Source organism: Sebastes umbrosus, chromosome 21 (genome assembly GCF_015220745.1).
Source record: "Sebastes umbrosus isolate fSebUmb1 chromosome 21, fSebUmb1.pri, whole genome shotgun sequence".
NCBI classification, from domain to species: Eukaryota; Metazoa; Chordata; class Actinopteri; order Perciformes; family Sebastidae; genus Sebastes; species Sebastes umbrosus.
The window spans coordinates 3,769,653-3,789,835 of NC_051289.1; the positions used below are offsets into that span (position 1 = coordinate 3,769,653).

At 42.3% G+C, this 20,183-nt stretch overlaps 1 protein-coding gene across 1 annotated transcript in view; it reads left to right on the forward strand.

Annotated features, from left to right (window-relative positions):
• Positions 1 to 19,966, forward strand: part of LOC119480827 (cadherin-12-like) — a 112,708-nt gene extending 92,742 nt beyond the window's left edge. The window contains exons 8-12 of the mRNA XM_037757431.1: positions 2,318 to 2,454; positions 6,865 to 6,986; positions 11,126 to 11,243; positions 13,563 to 13,814; positions 18,638 to 19,966. Of these exons, the coding sequence (XP_037613359.1) occupies positions 2,318 to 2,454; positions 6,865 to 6,986; positions 11,126 to 11,243; positions 13,563 to 13,814; positions 18,638 to 19,149 (1,141 nt within the window). The 3' untranslated portion in view covers positions 19,150 to 19,966. The remainder of the gene's footprint in view (positions 1 to 2,317; positions 2,455 to 6,864; positions 6,987 to 11,125; positions 11,244 to 13,562; positions 13,815 to 18,637) is intronic.
• Positions 19,967 to 20,183: the final 217 nt, after the last annotated feature.

The window sequence follows — 20,183 nt, forward strand, 5'->3', positions numbered from 1 at the left end:
CTCTATGTTGCTATGAACCCGCTACCACAAATACACACACACACACACACACACACGCTATCCTGTATTCCACCATAACTCTTGAGTGGTAGATAACAATAGACTGTCATTGGCAAAGACAAAAGAAGTGCATTCTTAAAAAATGCATGAGAACCCTTTTGTTTTTGAACTCTATCACAGGAGCTACTTTTTGCTCAGGCACATTGCTTTGTAGTAACGCTTCTTCGAAGATGTATCGCTCAAGCGTAACACAGATGGCAAAAAAAACATACCTGTTGCATAGATAGAAGTTATTTTATTATGAATATTTTATTTCAGAGAAAACAAAAGAACGGAAGAAGTACAGATTTGTACAAAAAGGAAAAGCGTATTTGTCTCCAGCACTTTAAATATTCATCAATACCACAGCTGACATTGTTCATTTGTGTGTCTTCAGAGAGCAGCCTTGCATTCTTCACTTCAAAATAATAGACCCAATGACCCACCATGCATAGGGAATTATGCTTTTAGACTTTAGTCTCTGCTATTTAGCAGTATAGAGCTGAGTTATCTCTAGCTAGGGGAAACAAAGGGCCATCATGAATACTGCATTGTTGGCCGATTCTAAAGAGCTTCCTAAGTTTGAATGACTTTTACAGACTGAACTTTTGGCCTTTGTCTAAATCACATTGAAGACACAAACTGTAAAGGGTTTACTGCAGCAAAAACTCTCAAAAACTGTGAAGAATAAACACAAATTGTCCCTTAAAACATTTATTAAAACCACCTTGTGTATTGTGTGTAATCTTCTCTGGACTGAATTAATATTGCAGCAGTTCGAAGTAGGAGATAACGCCGTAATTAATTTTCATATCTGCAGTTCTCAGTACCAAGTTGAGCTTAAGTAGACTCTTTAGATCTGTGATTTCTTTCCCACAGCTGTTGATGAGCTCTATTCTCCTTAAAGATATCTCAGAGATTGAACCCATTACAAGTAAAACATTTTTGATGTTTTTCTATCTCGCATGAACACACAAAAAAAATGTAGTTTCTGAATGATTTTTTTTTGCCATTCGATAGCAAAAGCCGTGGTTTGTTTTTCTTGCTCAAGGAAATTTCAAAACATTCACACCCTGTGATTTAGTCTGTAACATTCTGGTTACGAGGCAGTCTGTCGAACCACTGGGCCACACTGATACGTACACTTCAGTATAGCAGCTTGACTCCAATAACACCACCACTGCCCCCCTAAAAAAGCAGTTGTGCCCTGAGGAAAAATTGTGCACCATTGATCTTTTGAACTCTTGATGGGAGTTCGGCTGTAATATTTATCAAAGAAGCTCACACTAAACTATGTTGGACACGATCATGTTCACTTCAAGGCTGCGCGCCACACAGAGTTAAAAAGAGGACGCGGACGAATCAAAATCGAAACAGAAAACTTGTTGGAACCAAAGCTTGTAAAAAAAAAAATCTGGTTTTGTTATGATTCTCATTACAGTAAAAGACTTGGGGGTTTGAATATACGCTAGGCCCGTTCTATTAATGACTCAAGTCCAGTTTGAGGCTCTGGAGTGTAAAAACAAGCATGATAAATATTAATGGGAAATACCCTTTTAAGATCAAATAGCTTGCCATGAGAAAAAAAGGCAGAAATGTGACATAGAGAGGCTGTCCTTCACATGGAAAGTCCAGGCTCAAGCCCATGAGATTAAATTAGTCCAAGTGCCCACGAGCAAGGCACTGAACCCCCAAACCCTCTGACCTCCTTGTGAAGAGGAATAAAGGACAACAGCATATTTTCTCCTCCGGGAACTCGTCAGTCGATCGCAAAATTATTAATGAAAAATAGCCTTTTAAGATCAAATAGCATGACATGATGAATGGCGCTGTCAGTGGCATGCTGTTTGGCTTCAGATCTCTTTTGTGTTCCATAGTTTGCATTCAGAGCGACTGGGCAAGACCAAAGATGTGTTTTCTCAGAGAGGACGTTGTACCCTCTGTTCTCAGACACCAAACCAACATTTTATGCCTTTTGTTGAACATCGGCTCTGCGAGATTGATACGGTTTCAACGGAGCCTAAAATTCATCTACATTCCCCAAGAAAACTCTTTGCTCAGCATGGCCAAAGTACATGTGCCCCATTATAAGATTGGAATGTATGTGCGATCCTCAGCACATTTTCTGGAAATGACCATTCAGAATGAGTAATGAAGGCTACGCCAACATTATATTACACCTAACTCATATACATGAGCCCAGAGGGGAAAATCACTGTGGTTTAATTCTCTGGTTTATGTTGGAAATGGACGCCATTAAACAAACATTTTCTTCCAGGTATTCCATCGACTGGAAGAGCGACTTGGACAGCTACTTTGACATTGATCCAGTGGAGGGAACCATTTCCACAAATGAACTCCTTGACAGAGAGAGCATCGCCCAGCACAATATCTCCGTCGTGGCGACCAAACTTAGTGAGTATGACAACAAGATCAATTGTGATTCATGCAGGTGTCGTTGTCCTTCCACCGCCATAATCTGTGTGAAGGATTTAACACACTTTTACTCAAGTCAATACTCAATCCCATTTTGCTGGAAAGGTTTATAGGTGACTATAAACCATGATGGCTCTCCCAGAGGGATGTATCTTCAGGACATTGTCTCCTCTAGCATACTCTCCCCAACTCTGTTTTCATTTTTAACTATCTTTTTTTTCCAACACATTTTGATGACATTGGCATTGGGAGGAAGCCTGTCTTGCCAGAGTCAACTTTTACTTACACCGCAGTAAAATTTGAACCTTCTAGAGTTTTTACAGCAAGCAGATGCAGCCCGCCGTCACAGCATGTTGTGAAAGAGGGAACTAGCACGGAGCTGTGGCTTTAAGACATGTCATCAAGCTAATTATGTTTTTATGAAGGAAGTGGGGCAAATTTCCGGATAAATAAGCAAATCCATCGTCATCAAGTCATCAAATCTGCTGAGAACCGTCAAAGTCATTATCCCAGAGGCAGGCTGGCGCTCAATCAAAATTACACACGCTGTATATTCATTAGGACAGACTGTGAAATATGGGCTGTTAAAACTTGAGTCATTGTCGCCTTGGAAACTGATATTACTCACTTCCCCTCAAGGTCATGGCAGTGACATGCTAATTCTGTTTTCAATGTGTGTGTGTGTGCTTCTTTGTGTGGCTTGTGTGTAGAAATGTCAAGGAAGTGGAGGATGATGTAGACTGAAAGGATACGGGGTGGTGGGAGGAGGGAGATTTACAGTGGTTTTACAGTGCAGGGGCGTTGCATGTTCAGTTTATCATACTTGACGCCGGAATCAAGCAGTAATTCTGCACATGTTGCCCTCGCCCACATGTGATCCATTCCTTTATTATCACTTTACCTAAAGTCAGCCTCTGATCCAGTCCTCTGCACTCTCTGGTTCCCCTCTAGAGACTATTTTCACTTAGACTGGGTATCGGTAGTCAATGCCTTTACGGTATCGACCAAAATAACCAAAGTAGTATCAAAATTTCTCGAGTCAAATGATACCTGCAGTTGATCCTTTTTGTGCTCGGATCTAGAAAAAAAAATACTTATTTCTATGATTTTGCTCGTAGCCAATCACGGCAAGCATTCTTTGACTTATTGCGACGTGTGATTGGCCCAAAGCAGCTACAACCCATACAGCATGGATTGCTTGCCTGCACATGGCTTTATAAACACGGAGATGTCTAAGCCGGCGACTAGAAGCTAACGGTGCTAACAGAGCAAACGGTTGGGGATTACGCTTCTGCAACAACACGGTCCCGCCACCATGGCATCGCGGGTAGGGCGTCAAGGTACGTGTCTACGGGATCCGTCCCTTCCACGCTCGCCGGAGGGATTTGAAAGACGGGGCATCACGTTGGCTGCTCCTCATTTGCATAAATTTGAGGTCTAGGCTACTTTATGCAAATCAGGGGACGTCCGGTGGGACCGCCGCTTCTGGAAACTCCCAAGAAACTTTTAAACTTACCATTGTCGATCTAAAATAAAGACAGATTCAGCAACTGCGTGGCTTATTTCTCACATAAAACAAATTTCGTTGAGCTATTTTCGTAATCCAAGAGAGAAAAGAAGTTTCCAAACCAGACGCCATGTTGGTTCAGATTGAAAGCTGGGAGCAGCAGCCCATGTGGGAAAGCGTTCGTCCAATCAGGTGCCTTGTGTCTAGAAACAGCCCATCAAGTGTCCAATGTTGGGAAGCGAGGCGATCCCTCGCATCCAAAAATGCCCCTGTGGACACGTACCATCGCTGTGCGGTGCGGCGGTGATTAGCCAGCCAGTGGGACACACACAGCTTCCATTCACATGATGGGTATTGAATGAAGTACTCTATTGGTATCGGTATCTTAAGGGTACCGGTATTGGTACCGGTATCGTGTTTTTTTTTAAACGATTCCCAGCCCTAATTTTCACCATGAGAGAAAAGAAGAAAATTCACATCCTAAGCCAGTGTTGAACTGGTGCAACAGGGATAGAGATAAAGCCAGCACCCCAGAGTTTGTGTCCCAACTTGTGAGTTCAAATGTGTTTTTGACCTTGGGTGAGATTTGGCAGAACTTTGTGTTCGGAGTATTGGATAGCTGTTACAGCTCCTCTGAGACGCATTCTATTAGCATCGTTGGGATGTTGCCTGTCTGTTAGTCGGGTTTTAGACCATGAAGAGCAGTAATAAATACTGAAGCAAGATACCTTGGAAACCCACAGTAATAATGCATTGTATGAGGAGAGGTCGTGCACAGTAAAAAATGTTCCGACTTCTCTACAGTCTTGAGCACTCTCGCTTGGCCCTGCACAGCGGTTTCCAATAAATTGTTACAGACCTCCAGATTTGACCTGCTTCTGCATCCACTGTGTGTCCTTGCTGCTAATGCTTTTCAACATTTATCCACCCACACCTTTTATTCCCCATTACAATGTCTCCAAGGAAAACATCCGACAATGTGAGTTGTCGGGTGACATTTTCCTTGAATAAAAAAAAGGGAATGTGTACTCTGCGATGATCAGTGCAACACCTGAGCTGGAGACTTCGAAAAAGCCTCAGAGATTTGTCCGATCATTGCTAGACACTGCAGTCATGCAGCAAAATGAGAGCAGTCTCTGCTGCTCTCTTGAGACACAGAGCACAGCAGAAGCCGTGCTAAATAAGAGCCGGGGTTAAATTAACGGTTTTGGCATTTAAGCCCAGTGGCAATTTTTAGGAGTCAAAGAGAGGGGAAGAGCTATTAAATGCAATAATAACCTTGGCAGGAGGCAATGAGGAGGCACACGTTCTATCTATTTACAGCAATTGAGTGCGGTTTCACACTTAAGATGGAGTTTGTGTTGCGAGTTTACTTACTTATTCTGTCCACAGTTGCACTTTTAACAGATTGCTAACCGCAGTATATATCTCTGTGTTGCAGCACATTTTATAGATTTGTGGTTGATTGCTTGCTTGCGTGGTTGATTGGGTTTTTATTAAAATGAGCTCAATCAAAAAAAGTAATATCCAGTAGAAAAGCAGTATAAAGCTGGGCAACTTTATGGCTGACCAACGAAGCATTCTGTAGCAACACAGAATTCTGTTTCAATAAAATAAATAGAGCATTTGTTATTGGGCTGAAATGCTGACACTAGTCAAGATGTGAATATAATCATGATACCATTGCTCCATCTAGTGGGCTGAAAGATATATCACTGATGACACACTGAGAGGCAGTCAACAGTTATAGGGATGAGTTTTTGAGATGAGACGAGGAGGAAACTCTTGTATCCAGAATCCTGGGACTTTAAAGACATTTTACACATTTCATCGATCTAGATTGGAAGTCGTTCAAACTTTTTAGAGGCCAAAGAATCCGGGACCTTGACGACAGAAAAGATCAGTATTTTTGCTGGCGGAGCATCAATGTTAGTAGTTCAGTCAGTGCAAAGCAGCAAATCCCATGCTCAGTGTCATTTTTACCTCGGTGGGAAGATTGCTTTTTCCATCAAGGTCAGAGACAGGTTAGTAACTGAGCTGGGGATGCGTCTCCAATCCCCTTGAGACGACTCTACAGATCCCCCCACCCCCATCCTGCATTCTTCTAAACCACCCACCTACACACAAACCCACCCACCTACGCACCCATGCACTGGCATTCACACAAACAAGTGCACACTAAGCCCCCCACTGCAGCGCAAAGCCTATTCCCACATCAAATCCATAAAGTTTACCTTACTTGGGCTTTCGCACAAAAAGAACATTTCCCCGTTGTGCCCCTGCAGTGAGGAAACATTGTAAGAAACAACCCCGGATTCAAGTGGGGCCCTCTCAAGGGGGCTTTCACGCTATAATTAATATGGGCTGCACATCTTATGGCCAAAACCCATAACAGAAAAAAAAGAAAATCTCCTCTCCAAAGAGCCATATTCCATAATGCGAGGCGTGCTTTATTTGTAGGCAGCGCATGGGATGCATTTACTGTGTGTTTTTTATTTAATTCTCCTTTACATCATCAATCAAAAGCGCCATAAAACAGCAGCGTCAGGGTGCAATTTATGCATCGACATGTTCCAGACACATCAAAGGTTTTTCCAGCAGACGCATTTAAGCAGAGCGACTTACAGTGGGCGAGCAGTTAGGAGGTTTAGCATCCGCTCAAGGACGCTTTGACTGGACACTCGGGCATGACAGCCTCTTTAACCACCTACTGCAACAGTGATAAACCTTTATGCTTTGGCTTATCACATGATGGCAGTACTTTCAATATCCACATGATGTCAGTGCTGTGAAAAAAAAAAAAAAATATATATATATATATATATTTTTGTCAGTTTGTGTCACTTTATTGAAACACTTCTATGTTGTGTTTTCTTCTCCAGACAGTCCAGTTCTGACCAGTCGGGTGGCCGTCACTGTCCATGTGTTGGACATCAACGAGTTCCCACCTGAACTCGCCAGTCCTTATGAGACCTTTGTGTGTGAAAACTCCAAAATGGGACAGGTACTTCCACATTCCCTTGCCTCTTCCTGTGCACACATCATCATGCATTCATGGCGTTTAACACAACACATTTTCTAGTGTTAAGACGTGTTGATTCTTCCTGTGAGTTGACAACTGTTGATTGGAGTGTTGTTTTTCCTCCCATAAAACTGATATGGTTTCAAGGCGGTTGTTGAAAAGTGTTAAATTGAATGTGAAAATGTGTGGATTTCTATTAAGGCTGGCATAAAGTCAATGTTTACACTCGGGCAGAAATAAACACTGATCTCGAAGTGTAGGGAGATAATTCTTCTGCTTTTTTCCGAGCACCATATTGCTGTAGTAAATGCACATATTTAGCTCTCACTTTGATACGTTACAGAAGGTTGATACCCAGTGTTTTACTCAAGGTCACTTTTTATTTCAAAGGGAGCTTGCAGTGAACCCTTTCAGCACAGAGTATGAATCTAAATTCCGAACTAATTGTGTCGTAGACTTCGATTCAGCAGAGAGAAGCAATCATAAAGCAGCAGCACTTTGCATATCAGCAACCTAGAGTACATTTCAGATGATATATTTGAGATGCAGTGGAGAATTTGCCTGTGCGCATTGTAAACCACCTGTGCCTGTAAATTAGCCCATTAACCAGCATCTATATGCAGTTAGCGTTTGCAGAGAACAGCTTCTTTGGCAGTCTATCAAATTGCTGTAGACTCCTCATCACACTGAGGATGTTTTTCGCTGCTCCTCGGGCCTGTTGCAATCAAAACAACGGCTGTGCCCTGCATTTGAAGGCATCACTGTCTTCCTAACAGGAAGTTGGATGTGATTTTGGTCGTGTTTTCAGTCTTTAAGAGTCAAGACACTTAGAAGTGGCGGTTGAGGCCAACTTGATGCTGGATTCTAAACAAATGCAAACATAACTCCTTCTCTTAAAGGCCCTGCAAACCTTTTATTTCAACAAGCTGCTCACTCTAATGGGATTCTATACATGAAGTTTCTACCACAGCCTTATATTCTGATCAGCTGCAATCATCATGCAATATGTGCCTTGTATTCAAAAGGCATCACCTCTCTCCTCCCTTGCCGTCAAGTGCAGAATATACGCTTTCTTCCAGTGTTTCCACAGCAGGATTCCACCAGGTGTTGTGCACAGCTGCTGGATGATAAAGAATTGCAGATCCTCCTCCTGTAAAATCCATCACACGTCTCCCTGGATAATTATCTGCACTCACACTGCTGAAAAACATACAAACCGCTTGTTTTGGAGTGTCTCACGCTGTGCCACGACCTCCCATGGAAAATAATCAGTAGCCAGGTCATAGCCGATCAAGAGAAGCATCTGACTATTTTCATGTTGATGTGTGGGAAGAGCAGGAAGGAGCATGCTGCAGACCTTAAACTGAGGTTTGCTAATACAAATAAATGGCTGTGGCAAAGTTATACAGCAGAATGTTTCCTTATTTTATTATTTATTGCACTCACAGTCCTGACTGGTCAACTGGTCAAGTGTGAAATGAGAAAAAGCAACCACAAAGGAAACATAAAACAAGAATATTTACTGCTGTGGAGTTCCACGTATTAGAAATACTTAGGACAGCCCGTGCTATTATGTGTTCCTCGCTCTTTAATGCATTTCCTTCCACAGGCTTTTTTTTATAATGCCACATTGAAATGCTAACCCTCCGAATCAGTTTGTTATGCTGGAATAATTACATTTACATTTACAGCATTTAGCTGGCGCTCTTATCTAGCTTAATTCACAATGCAGCTGAGTGCGAAAAGCAGAATACACTTAAAGCCATTTAACATATACAATAGCAGCCAGTAATAAGCAGTTACAGCAGCCACAGTTCCACTTATGATCCAGAAGAGGTGGGAAGCACTTTTGAGTCCAAGAAAAAGAGCATTTCTTACACGATAGATTATAATTAATAGTGTAATTAGAAAATCAAACAAACACTATGGCTTTTAAAGGCTAATACCAAACACTTAGGATGGAATTTATTTTCCCCTTGAGGTATTAATAAAGTATGCCTTCTTCCTTCTTCTTCTTTAGCACTGAAGCTGATGATAGACAGTTTCATATACTGCACTACACATATGCATAGCATTGAAATAATATTTACAGAGATAATTCTATAAGTTCTATAGAGTGATTTTCTGAAGCTGCAGGAAGGGAATACCATTATACCAGAGGTGGAAGTATGTAACTGCCCAGTGTCTGATGTTTTTGACGTTACTAGAGTTTGATTATATTTGTTAGGAGTTTTATTAGAGCTGAAATTATTTGTTGATTAATCAGTTGGGTACTTGGGCTTGGAAACCGGAGGGTCGCTGGTTCAAGTCTCCGCACAGCCCAAGTACGGTTTGTGGACTGGTAGCTAGAGAGGTGCCAGTTCACCTCCTGGGCAATGCCAAGGTGCCTTTGAGCAAGGTACTGCTCCCTGGGCGCTGTATAGTAGCTGCTCACTGCTCCTAATATACTAGGATGGGTTAAATGCAGTAGATACATTTCACTGTGTGCTGTGCTACAATTTGTGACAATAAAATTGGATTTACACTTATTATTTTTTTTACAGTTGGAACAAAATTGACAGATGATTAATTACTGACAGTCATTTATTAAGTAAAAAAAAAAACATTTGGGTTTTTGGACTTTTTTGGACAGTTAATAGACTAGGTGCTTGGGTCCATATTTACTTGTCAGCTGACGCCATTCAAATACACTGCAACAGGAAATCAATTGGGACACATTTGGAATGTTTACAACTGTGAAATAGTCTATAGTATAGTTTGACCGTAAGTGAAGGGAGTTTGACATGCAACACAGATCCCTGTCTGGCTGGGATTGACCCATCAGGGACTCTGCAGCTTTCCAGTATGTGACTTAACAGCTCTTCCTCTGGGACAGCCCGCACAACATGCAATTTTAAGACATCACTTTAGGGTCAATTTTGATGGACATTAGCTATTATCTCTGACATAATTGATACACGGAAATAAAAGATTGATGCAAGTGAAAGTAATTGTTAGTTGCGGCTCTAGATTTATTCATCACCGAGCTAATTTGGTCGCTGGAAATCAATAGTGTGAAGTGTACAGCTGCTGTGGGGAATACAACAGAGCACTCATCACACCTGGTGTCAGGTTTACTCCTCTGGAGGGAATTTTATTCAAATAGTGAGCGGGGAAAGACAGGGAGAGCAACATAGTCGGGGCGATGTAAGAGGGCAGGGAGGCTGATTGGTGGCTCGTTCTGCACGTGGGGGGATCCAGGGCCGAGGCATCGGGTCTCCGGCAGGTCAAGCACAGTGAGCAGGGAAGAGCAGACCGGGAGCACAGCTGGGGTGGCAGGACAGCCGGCTTCAGATGAAGCTCTGAGACGTTTGGGGAATAGAAGAAAGTAGGAAGCCGTCAGCAGTCTGGTACAGAGGCGGCTGAATCAGCAGTCTGTGTCTAGCAGGGTGGAAAAGTTAGTTGTTGTTTGGCTCGATGTTGCTTCAGTAAATGCTTTCACACATTTTAACACATAAGTCATCCAGTTTGTTGAAGTGCTGTGGAAGACATGATTAGGTGTTGTATTGATCAAATTGTGTCTTTTTTCTGGTTTTCTTGTGGGTTATTTTGGGAAGGCCCTTGTGCTCTGAGACGATGCACCGCAGTATAAGAACAATATAAAACAACTGGTTCCTGTTCATGACTCTCCAACAAGCTCCAGCAGTTCTGAATTAACTTAATCCATCACACTATGTGTTGAGGTGATCTAGAAATTTTAACAAGTTATCAATCAAGTGCTCAGCGACTGTATCCCAGACTACAGAGAGAACAATTCACTGCCTTGTTTCGGCGCTGACAGGTCTGACATGCAGTCGGTTGAGGACTAGTTGACACTTCTGTTCGGTGTTGAATAATTTCACATTTTCTGCCAGAATGGTTTGACCTGTAGGAGTTTTATTTTCCATTAAAAAGAAACATTTGACATTGAAACAACTACTCAAAACAAAACCTTCCAACTGTGCAAATCCACAGAATTTTCTGTCTGCAAGTGTACCCTATACACCGCTAGACCACAAGGACTTTAAAACTAAAAGTGAAAGATGAATGCCTTCCTTTTTTTTATAATAACAGAACATGCCTTTTATTTTCATTTTTAACAGGTGATTCAGACATTCAGTGCAAAAGACCAGGATCTACCGACTGCTGGACAACAGTTCTCCTTCAGATCACCAAAGGACGACGTAAAAAACAAGAATTTCACCATCCGGGACTTTGGAAGTAAGTTTGTCTATTTGGTGATATGGAGGAGATTCTATTTATTTATTTTTTTCTTTAACCTGCATTTTACCAGGATATTCACATTCAGATTTAAAACATTTTTTTGTTTTTGGGATAGCGGAGTTCTGGCCAAGACAGCAGCATAAACAAGTTTCTAATAAAAGCCCAAACAACAGACTTAAAACAAAGCAGTAAAATATTAAAAACAACATATTAATGTCACAAAAAAGAATCAAGCAACATATTTAAAGGTGCTCGATACCAAATTCAGAGCATATCTGTTGCCTCTCAACGTCTCTCAACATGGCGACAGCTGAGCCGGCGACTAGCAGCTAACGGTGCTAACAATGGCAACACTGCTACCAGAGATAACAGTGTTAACCTGAGGGGGAACTGGAGGGTGTTTGCTACACTTCAACGATGACGGCGTGGATCGGAACGGCGTTATCAGCTTTAACCGCCGTATGAGAGCAGTGCAGAGCGGCGGCCGTGAGCTAGCCATTGGGGCACGCTTGCATTCACAAAAAGGGACGTGCAGCCGGCCCGGCTATGTCAACAAAGCACAGAGAAGCTCAGATTACAACACACATAGAGAGAGATTGACTTCATTATCTGCTCAGGTAGACATTACTCCTCCATAGCAAATTGTTGTTTGCTGCTATATTAATGCTCTGAATATCGTAAAAAAACAGGAAATTACATCAAACAATGAATGAGATATCATCTAGTCACACTTATTATCACATGTATGCAGCTTCATCTTCTAAACTATGAAATTCACATCACTCAGCATTGAAAAATTGCTCTTTATAACTGACAAATTACAATTTAGCTGTATGAAAGATATAGAAATGATGCCTGCAATCAATTGCAGTTTCTTAAATAAAAGGCTAGTAAATAGACTTTTCATGAAAGAAACAACTGACAACAACAAATAGCTTTAAAACATTTGTAAATTATATTGAAATTGGGCTTGATAATGATGAAAATATCAATTTATAGTATATTAATACAGACAGTTGGACTTGTGGGCATATAATCCAACAAATAAATCCATTAACCCTCTAATATCTACATGCAATTTGGAATTAGGACAACCACCCTCTCAAAATCAATCATTTGCTATTTGAAAAGGTTCTTGCTGAAAGCTTACATGCCCCAGTGCTAAAAATAAGTTAAACACATGCAGTCGGACGTTGTCTTACGATAAGGGCATATATGACACTCTGCAGTGTGCACCGGCCGAGCCCTTTGAAGTCAAACCAGAAAGACGGGTAATGAAAAGTGGGACATGGCAGGATGAGGCCAGGGAAGCGAATGCATTCTCCATCCTTGACAAGCCCAGGTCCGAACCTCTGATCCACTTTTACCTTTTGAACACACTGTCTTGCAGTTTCCTGACCGCCCTGGGCCCCGCGAGCACACTCTCCAGATACAGAGTGAGATCTGATAGGCAGGGACAGGAAACACAAACACCACGGGCACCGCGGACAGGTTCGGCAAGAGAGGGAGAGAGAGCACAAAACAAGATCACAGTTGTGCACAACATACAAGGTGTGCTAAAACGCCTGACCTCCTGTCAAGAAAAAGTGCCAGGCTTCGTCAGAGGAACAAACCCGGCTTGACAGGGGTCAGACAGCCTCGGTGTAGCGGACAGAACCGGGCAGGTCCAACCTGACACATTCCCTCTCCGCGGTACGCATTGTCGACCTCTATTCCACTCCGCCGTCCTCACACCTCTGGCTGTCTTCCCAAGTTGTTCCCTTTGTGTGTTTTTATGTTTTTGTATCTATTATCTCTCACTGCTAATCTGCTGTTTCTCTGGAGTGACGCCGCCTGCACACGGAGATAACAAAATAACAACCGATCCCAACAGTTCTCACGGAGCAGGTAGACAGGAAACGCTTTGCAGTGTTTCAGGGAATGATGTACTGGGTGTGGTTAGGCTCTATCGCAGCATAAAACGGCGAGAGCTTTGATAAGACAACTCTTTGATACGTTGCAGTTTCTCATCACGTTCAGGGAGGCACATTTGGAGAGGATTTGATATCAAACATAAAGAGTTATCAGACATTGAATAGTTTTTATCTTTCTCGTACTTGGACCTCCAGACCTGTAATGGAGCTCAGAGGTTTGTCTGATTGATGTGAGGTTATACTGGGGGGGTATTTTCTAACCTGTATAGATCAAGGAATAAGCACTTGCTGCACTACATCAGGCCCCTTCATGAACATTTGAAAGACTCTTTTAATCTAAGACCAAAAAACCCTTTGAAAAAAAAAATCAAGATTTCTTTTTGATTCTTTCCCCTCCGTCTAGACAACACAGCTGGAATCGTGACGAAGCGGAGTGGCTTTCGACGGCGTTTGCAGGAGATCTACTTGCTTCCTGTGGTGATTGACGATAATGGCTACCCACCTAAGAGCAGCACCGGCACCCTGACCATCCGTGTATGTGGCTGCGAATCAAATGGTTCCCTGCTAACCTGCAGCGCCGAGGCCATCTTTCTCCCCGTGGGCCTCAGCACAGGAGCTCTGGTCGCCATCCTTCTATGTATCATCATCCTCTTAGGTGAGACCGGTTGTCTTCTGGTTTGTAAACACTCTTTATCGCAGCACCGAATCATTGATAATCATAAAGGAAACAGAGGTGTTATATGTATTGCCTTAGTGCTACAGCTCTGATCTTAAACACGTAAAGCACAAGGGATCCTCACACTTCAGCAGCTCCAAGTGGGTATGAAAGATTAAATATATCTTTTATTTTCAGGAAATTATTATTATTATTTATCTCAGTACGCAGTGTGCTCTTCTGACCTAAATGTATTCCCCTTTGTTGTTAATATTTGTGGAGAATATGGAAATTGTTTTATCATTTGCCACTCATTTATTGTGTCCCTACTGCTTTGTCCAAACCAGCAAATCAACAGTCTCTCAGTAAAACAGACTTTATAATTTCAACTAACAGTTTAGGGAAATTTTTACATTTAGATATTGACTGGCTTGTGATGTCTTAGTTAAAGGGGCATAGACTGTATATAAGAAGTCGTCACCGTGACGTCACCGACGTCATGAGAGGGTGGACCTAACTATGACCGAACGCTGAATACGATAATTTTAGGCGACTGTAACAGGACTGTGCAGAGGACATGGAAATAGTAGAAGTGGAGCATTCAGAGACAGAGTTAGCTTAGTGGTCAAAACGTTTTTTTATTTATTCTAACTCAAAGTCCCACCAGAACAACAGAACATTTAACTCCTTCAGGAGCCTTAACTCCATAACTGGCAAACAAAAAAAATAGCTTCGTCGGGCCGCTAGCCGACTTATCGGTTCAACAAACAACCGAAGTTAAACCTGGAGATCTAGGGGAGTGAGAGCCTTCACTCACAGCATGCCACACCAAAATGAACTCTGCTCACTCCTTAAGTCTCCTCTGATGAGGAGATCAGCTCCAGGTGTGTGGCTCCCCACACCCGCTCCCAATACTCTCAAATGGGAGTGGGTGGAGCCACCTGGCAGGAATGTAGCTGCTGCCTCCAATAACTCTACCTCTCAGCCCCTTAATTTAACTGTTTCATGAACTGAAAACATACTGTGAAAGGGTTAAAGTTCTAAGACGAAAACACGGACAACTCAGTGGTAGCGACCTGTCAATCATAAGGCAGCCACGCCCTAAAGCATCCCCTGCTTTATGGTCTATTTGACTCTAAATGGGACCATAATTTACTAAATGAACATCATGCTTTATTGAAGAAGACTTGAAACTAGCGATTGAGACCATAAACTCATGTTTACAATGTTTACTGAGGTAATAAATCGAGTGAGAAGTAGGCTCATTTTCTCATAAACTTCTATACAACCAGAGGAGTCGCCCCCTGCTGGCTATCAGAAAGAATGCAAGTTTAAGGCACTTTAGCATTGGCTTCACTCTTCAGATCCGGAGTTGCCACTGTAAAGGGGACATATCATGCTCATTTCCAGGTTCATACTTGTATTATGGGTTTCTACTAGAACATGTTTACATACTTTAATGTTCAAAAAACACATTATTTTTCCTCATCCTGTCTGTCTGAATATATCTGTATTCAGCCTCTGTCTGAAACGCTCCGTTTTAGCGCCTGTCCCTTTAAGACCCCCTCCTGAAAAAGTTCAGTCTGCTCTGATTGGCTTGTGTGAAAGATTTGGTGCACCTTTGCAAAGGTAGTTCTCAAGCTGTGGGCGAAATATTCTAATGAACCTGCATGTGACATAGGAAGGGGAGCCAGATCTGAATGGCTTGTTGAATCACATATTTTCTGATCCAGGCAGCCCACAAAAAACTGACTGTTGTCTTATTTCACAGTTTGTGTGTTGGTAGGCACTCCAGATACCCAAATGTATCTGCACAAGAAGTGAAAGGTCTTTCATGATATGTCCCCTTTAAAGCTTATTGAAAGACACATAAATCTAACCAGCCAGATCTATTTGAATGTTTTGCCGTTTTTGACGACACCTGAATCGGAACACGCTGAGCTGACCATCAGACTTGGTCTGGCGTCTCTCCAGGGGTGTTCGCAGTTAATTATAGGACGCACACGAATTTGGTCATTCAATGAGACGTTCAAAATTGTAGGGAGGGACGCTCGGCTCCATAAACTAAATCCAATCTTGCTGCCCTGTGGCTGCTTCCCAGGCTACAGCTTTTTACATTTCCCACAAGGTCATGGTTGTAAAACTCCTCCTTCATTCTCTGCTATTAATGTCCAGACTCATCTACATAGCAGAGGAGGAAGTAAATGTAGGTTTATGGGATCATTTTCGGAATTATGAATATGAGATGGGTCGGTTGTTAAAGATGTTCCTATTTAACAGCGGAAGTCAAGGGTAGCCATGACCTTTGGATTGAGCTGTATTTACTCTTCTCTATATCTCTCTAATATACAGTCCAGCAAAGAATCCGCTGTTAAATTCCAGCTATGCCTCATCATAAATCCTTCTTCATGAATGTATTCATGTGAAAATATCAGCTTGCATTTCATTGTTTCATATGTAAGGGAGCATAAAAGCACACGGTCGGTTGTAGTGGTGTGCTGTAGAGCTGTGTCGGTGTGTTCGCTTCATCTGAGAGGAATGTCTTCAAAGCTTCGAATCGACTCGCCCCCAAGGCTGAGGCTGACGCCAAACTGTCATGCTGTCCCTGAGAAGGAAAGTGGCAGAGAAAATCAGAACTCACACTGAGAACATTTCCATAGAGCCACTTAGTTCCTGTGCAGGATTTGTCAGGATGACCCAGTTGTCCTGTGAGGAGAAATGATGAGGTAAATTAAACAGACCAGCACAGAGGCTTTCATCTGCATTGCTGTTTCTCCCAGACTGAAGTGGATTGGCTGCACCCAGTGACAAGCTGTGTTCAACCAGTGTGTCCGACAATAACTGAGTGTTGTTGAAGTCTACGTGGGTGCCACTGGGGGGAGCTGGCACACTATAAACAGGTAGATAAAATCCCATGGGAGTGAAGGGAGGCAGAAAGGAAGTGAGATACAGAGAGGATGAAAGGAAGAGACCTACTTAAACCTTTTTTTTCTCAGTCTGAATGTATTTATTGGACTCTTTCACGTGAATGATTCCAGTTTCATCCCGGTCATTGCTCTTCTGCCTAGATGCGACTGTATATTAAAAACCCAAAGGAAAAACACATTTTACTGCGTATTTCACAGAGCAGACAGAGACAGGGACACAGAGGGAGACAGATTGCACTGACAGGAGAAAGGGAGAGACGGAAATTTATTGTAACATTATGTGTTGAATATCACACTGTGGCACTGCGGTGTCTAAAATGTGCAGAACCTCAAGCAACCTCGGAAGGGTTGCGTGCAAAAAAAAAGTAAACTGTGTGCTTTGGGTATATTCTCAGCGGTACAATTTTACCCCACAGTGCTTGCAGTTCTTGTGCTATCTATTATAAGTATGTAATGGTGCCAGCACGCATTATTTGCTTTGAGCCACAAAAGCCATTTAATTCCCAGAAGGCTTTGATTTGCAGGTCAAACTGGGAGGAAAACTGTGTTTTAGATGTCTGGGTTTCTCAGTATGAAGCAGGGTTTGACTAAATAATTTATATCCTGCTGAAACATAGGATACCTGTGGACATAGACATCTAGAATACTCCAGGCTGTGCTTATAGGCACAGTGGTGCTTTGAGCTTAGTGTCAACACCAGCATGCTAACATGCTCTCAATGACATTGCTGACATGCTGCTTTTTTATGTTTAGTTTACTTTGTAAGCATGCTAATGATGAACATAAAGTACAGCTGAGAGCAGACGGGGATGTCATTAGTTTTCCAGGTATGGGGCCATAAACCAAAGTATTTGTAAAAATAGCATTTCGACCTGCTGGTGGTGTTAGCTGAAATGTCAGAGGAGTAAAGTCATTACAATTCCTGCTGAGGGGGACATGAATATCTGTAACACATTTCATGGCAATCTATTCAAAAGTTGTCTGGACATTTTACTAAAAAACAAAAATGTGCAGCACACAATGGCGCCATATGACAATTCACCAAAGTCATTAGGGTTCATCCTCTCAGGACCTTTCATGGCAATCCATCCCAAATGTGTTGAGTAATTTAGTTTGTTCTCGAGACCGGTTTCAAGACCACTTTTTGAAGGTCTCACTCTCGTCTCAGAATCAATCGCATTTTTACTCGGTCTTGTCTGGGTCTCAGACAAAGAGGATTCTGGATTTTATTTCTAGACTCCAACTGCGGGAAAATCACTAAACTGCCTGTGCATTGTCCATTTTATTTGTTAACATCATCACTGTGACTGTTCATAGAAAGCAAAGGGAAGTACCCACACTTAAACTTCACCACTGCAATACCTTTTGATTATTTTATCAATACATTTCTCACGGTACACAATGCAATGACAATAAAAGGGGTGAATGGAGAGGAATCTTCATTTGTTTTCTTTGGATGTTTTTATGAGAGTATGGATCAATTTGAGGACTGTGCCTATGGTTTGCATGTTCCCTATTTTATTAGTGTGTGTTAGTGTGCCATGCAGTGGGGGACTGGTCAGATCTTGGCTTTGACACAGTCTCAACGTGCCTTGGTCTTGGTTTTGACTTGATCTCAAGCCCTCAAAGTCTTGGTCTTGTCTCGGTCTCAGTACACTCTGGTTTTAGTCATGACTTGGTCTCAGTTTAGGTGGTCTTTGCCATCCCTAGAGAGGTGCTGCTGTCATGGCTAAAAAGTTACGTCTCGGCATCTAACATCTTATAACATCAGTCCAGTTTTAACCTATATACTTTGACATATAATCTCTTTTTTCCTGACATGAAATGTGTTTAAGGCTCAGTAATGTGGGTGTGTCAACAGTGGACTAATGTAATTCTCTTGATTTGTTCCCCCAGTAATTGTGGTCCTCTACGTGGGCTTGAGACGGCAGAAGAAAAAGGAAACCCTCATGTCATCCAAAGAGGACATCCGGGATAACGTGATCCACTATGACGATGAAGGAGGCGGGGAGGAGGACACGCACGCGTTTGACATGGGGACGCTTCGCAATCCCAAGGTTGTCAAAGAGAACCTGTTCCGCAGGGACGTCAAACCTGAGCTGAAGAGAGGTCCCAAGCCGCCCGTCTCTCAGGACAGCGCCGACATCCGAGATTTCATCAGCCAGCGTCTTACAGAGCACGACGTGGACAACTCGGCGCCGCCCTACGACTCCCTGGCCACGTACGCTTACGAGGGCGACGGCTCCGTGGCCGAGTCGCTCAGCTCAATCGATTCCCTCGCCGTAGACCTCGAGGAGGACTACGATTACCTCAATGAATGGGGGCCCCGCTTTAAGACACTGGCGGGGATATTTGGGGAACAGTCAGAAACTCAGTCGGACTCTACCACCATGGAGAACACACATTGATGTTATTCACAGACTGGAAAAGCAAATATGTAACAATGTTCTTTTGGTTGGCGACACACATACACACACACACGCACACACACACTCACATGTTTTACCATTGTTTTCCTCTCATGTTATCTGTTTTCATCTTTTTCCAGCTCACTGTTTTCTATTTTATGTGGTACTTTACCATTCTCAGTCCCAAAATTGTAAAAAAGAAAATGAGGGAACATACGGTAACATGATTAGGTGAGCCAAGCAGCCATTCAATTATCTTTCAATTGAATGTTCTTGGCTTACATTTTGTTTCCTCTTGGGGAATACGCATACACACGGAAATGTCATTTCCTAGAACATCCTTAAAAGTGCCTCAATATAATTGTTCTGTCACTCGCTATTTCATGCCACATATCCAGTGTTGTTCGTTAGAACCCCATAGGTTAAGCCGACTCAGTCAGCATACTGTGCTCTGACTGGCTGAGGCATCTACCAAGACCAATGTCAACTCTGTGGGGACAATGAAGTGGCCCGAGTTTGGCCAAAGATGTTTTGAATGTTATTTATTGTTCTATTTATTTATTGACTGATTGAGTTTGATTCGATTTGTTTGTGTATTTATCTATTTATCTCTCAGTCATCAATATGTATTTTTTATTTTTGGAGACACTCGAGGAATTTTGTAATTAAAAAGGCCCACATGAAAATGTATGTTTCCGTTAGGTGGGTCCTGTGAATAGACTTGTACTAGAGTTGTAAAAAAAGATATTAGGGCTAAATACTGCAGTTCAGTCATGTAATAAACACAGTTTTCTTAAATAAACCACACTTGGACAAAGCTCCTTTTCTGTGTTAACTTATTTGGTTCACATTATGTATGATCTATTAATATTTAAAGCTCACCCACCACTGGATTATAAAAAAAATACTCTACTGTAGGTGAAGATGTCTGCGAATAGTATGAATTGGCCATAGCACTCTAGAGCTGATCAGTGCCTGGAGAGAGGAATTGTAGAAACCTAAAACAATAAGTCTGGACAGAGCTGCGGCTATAA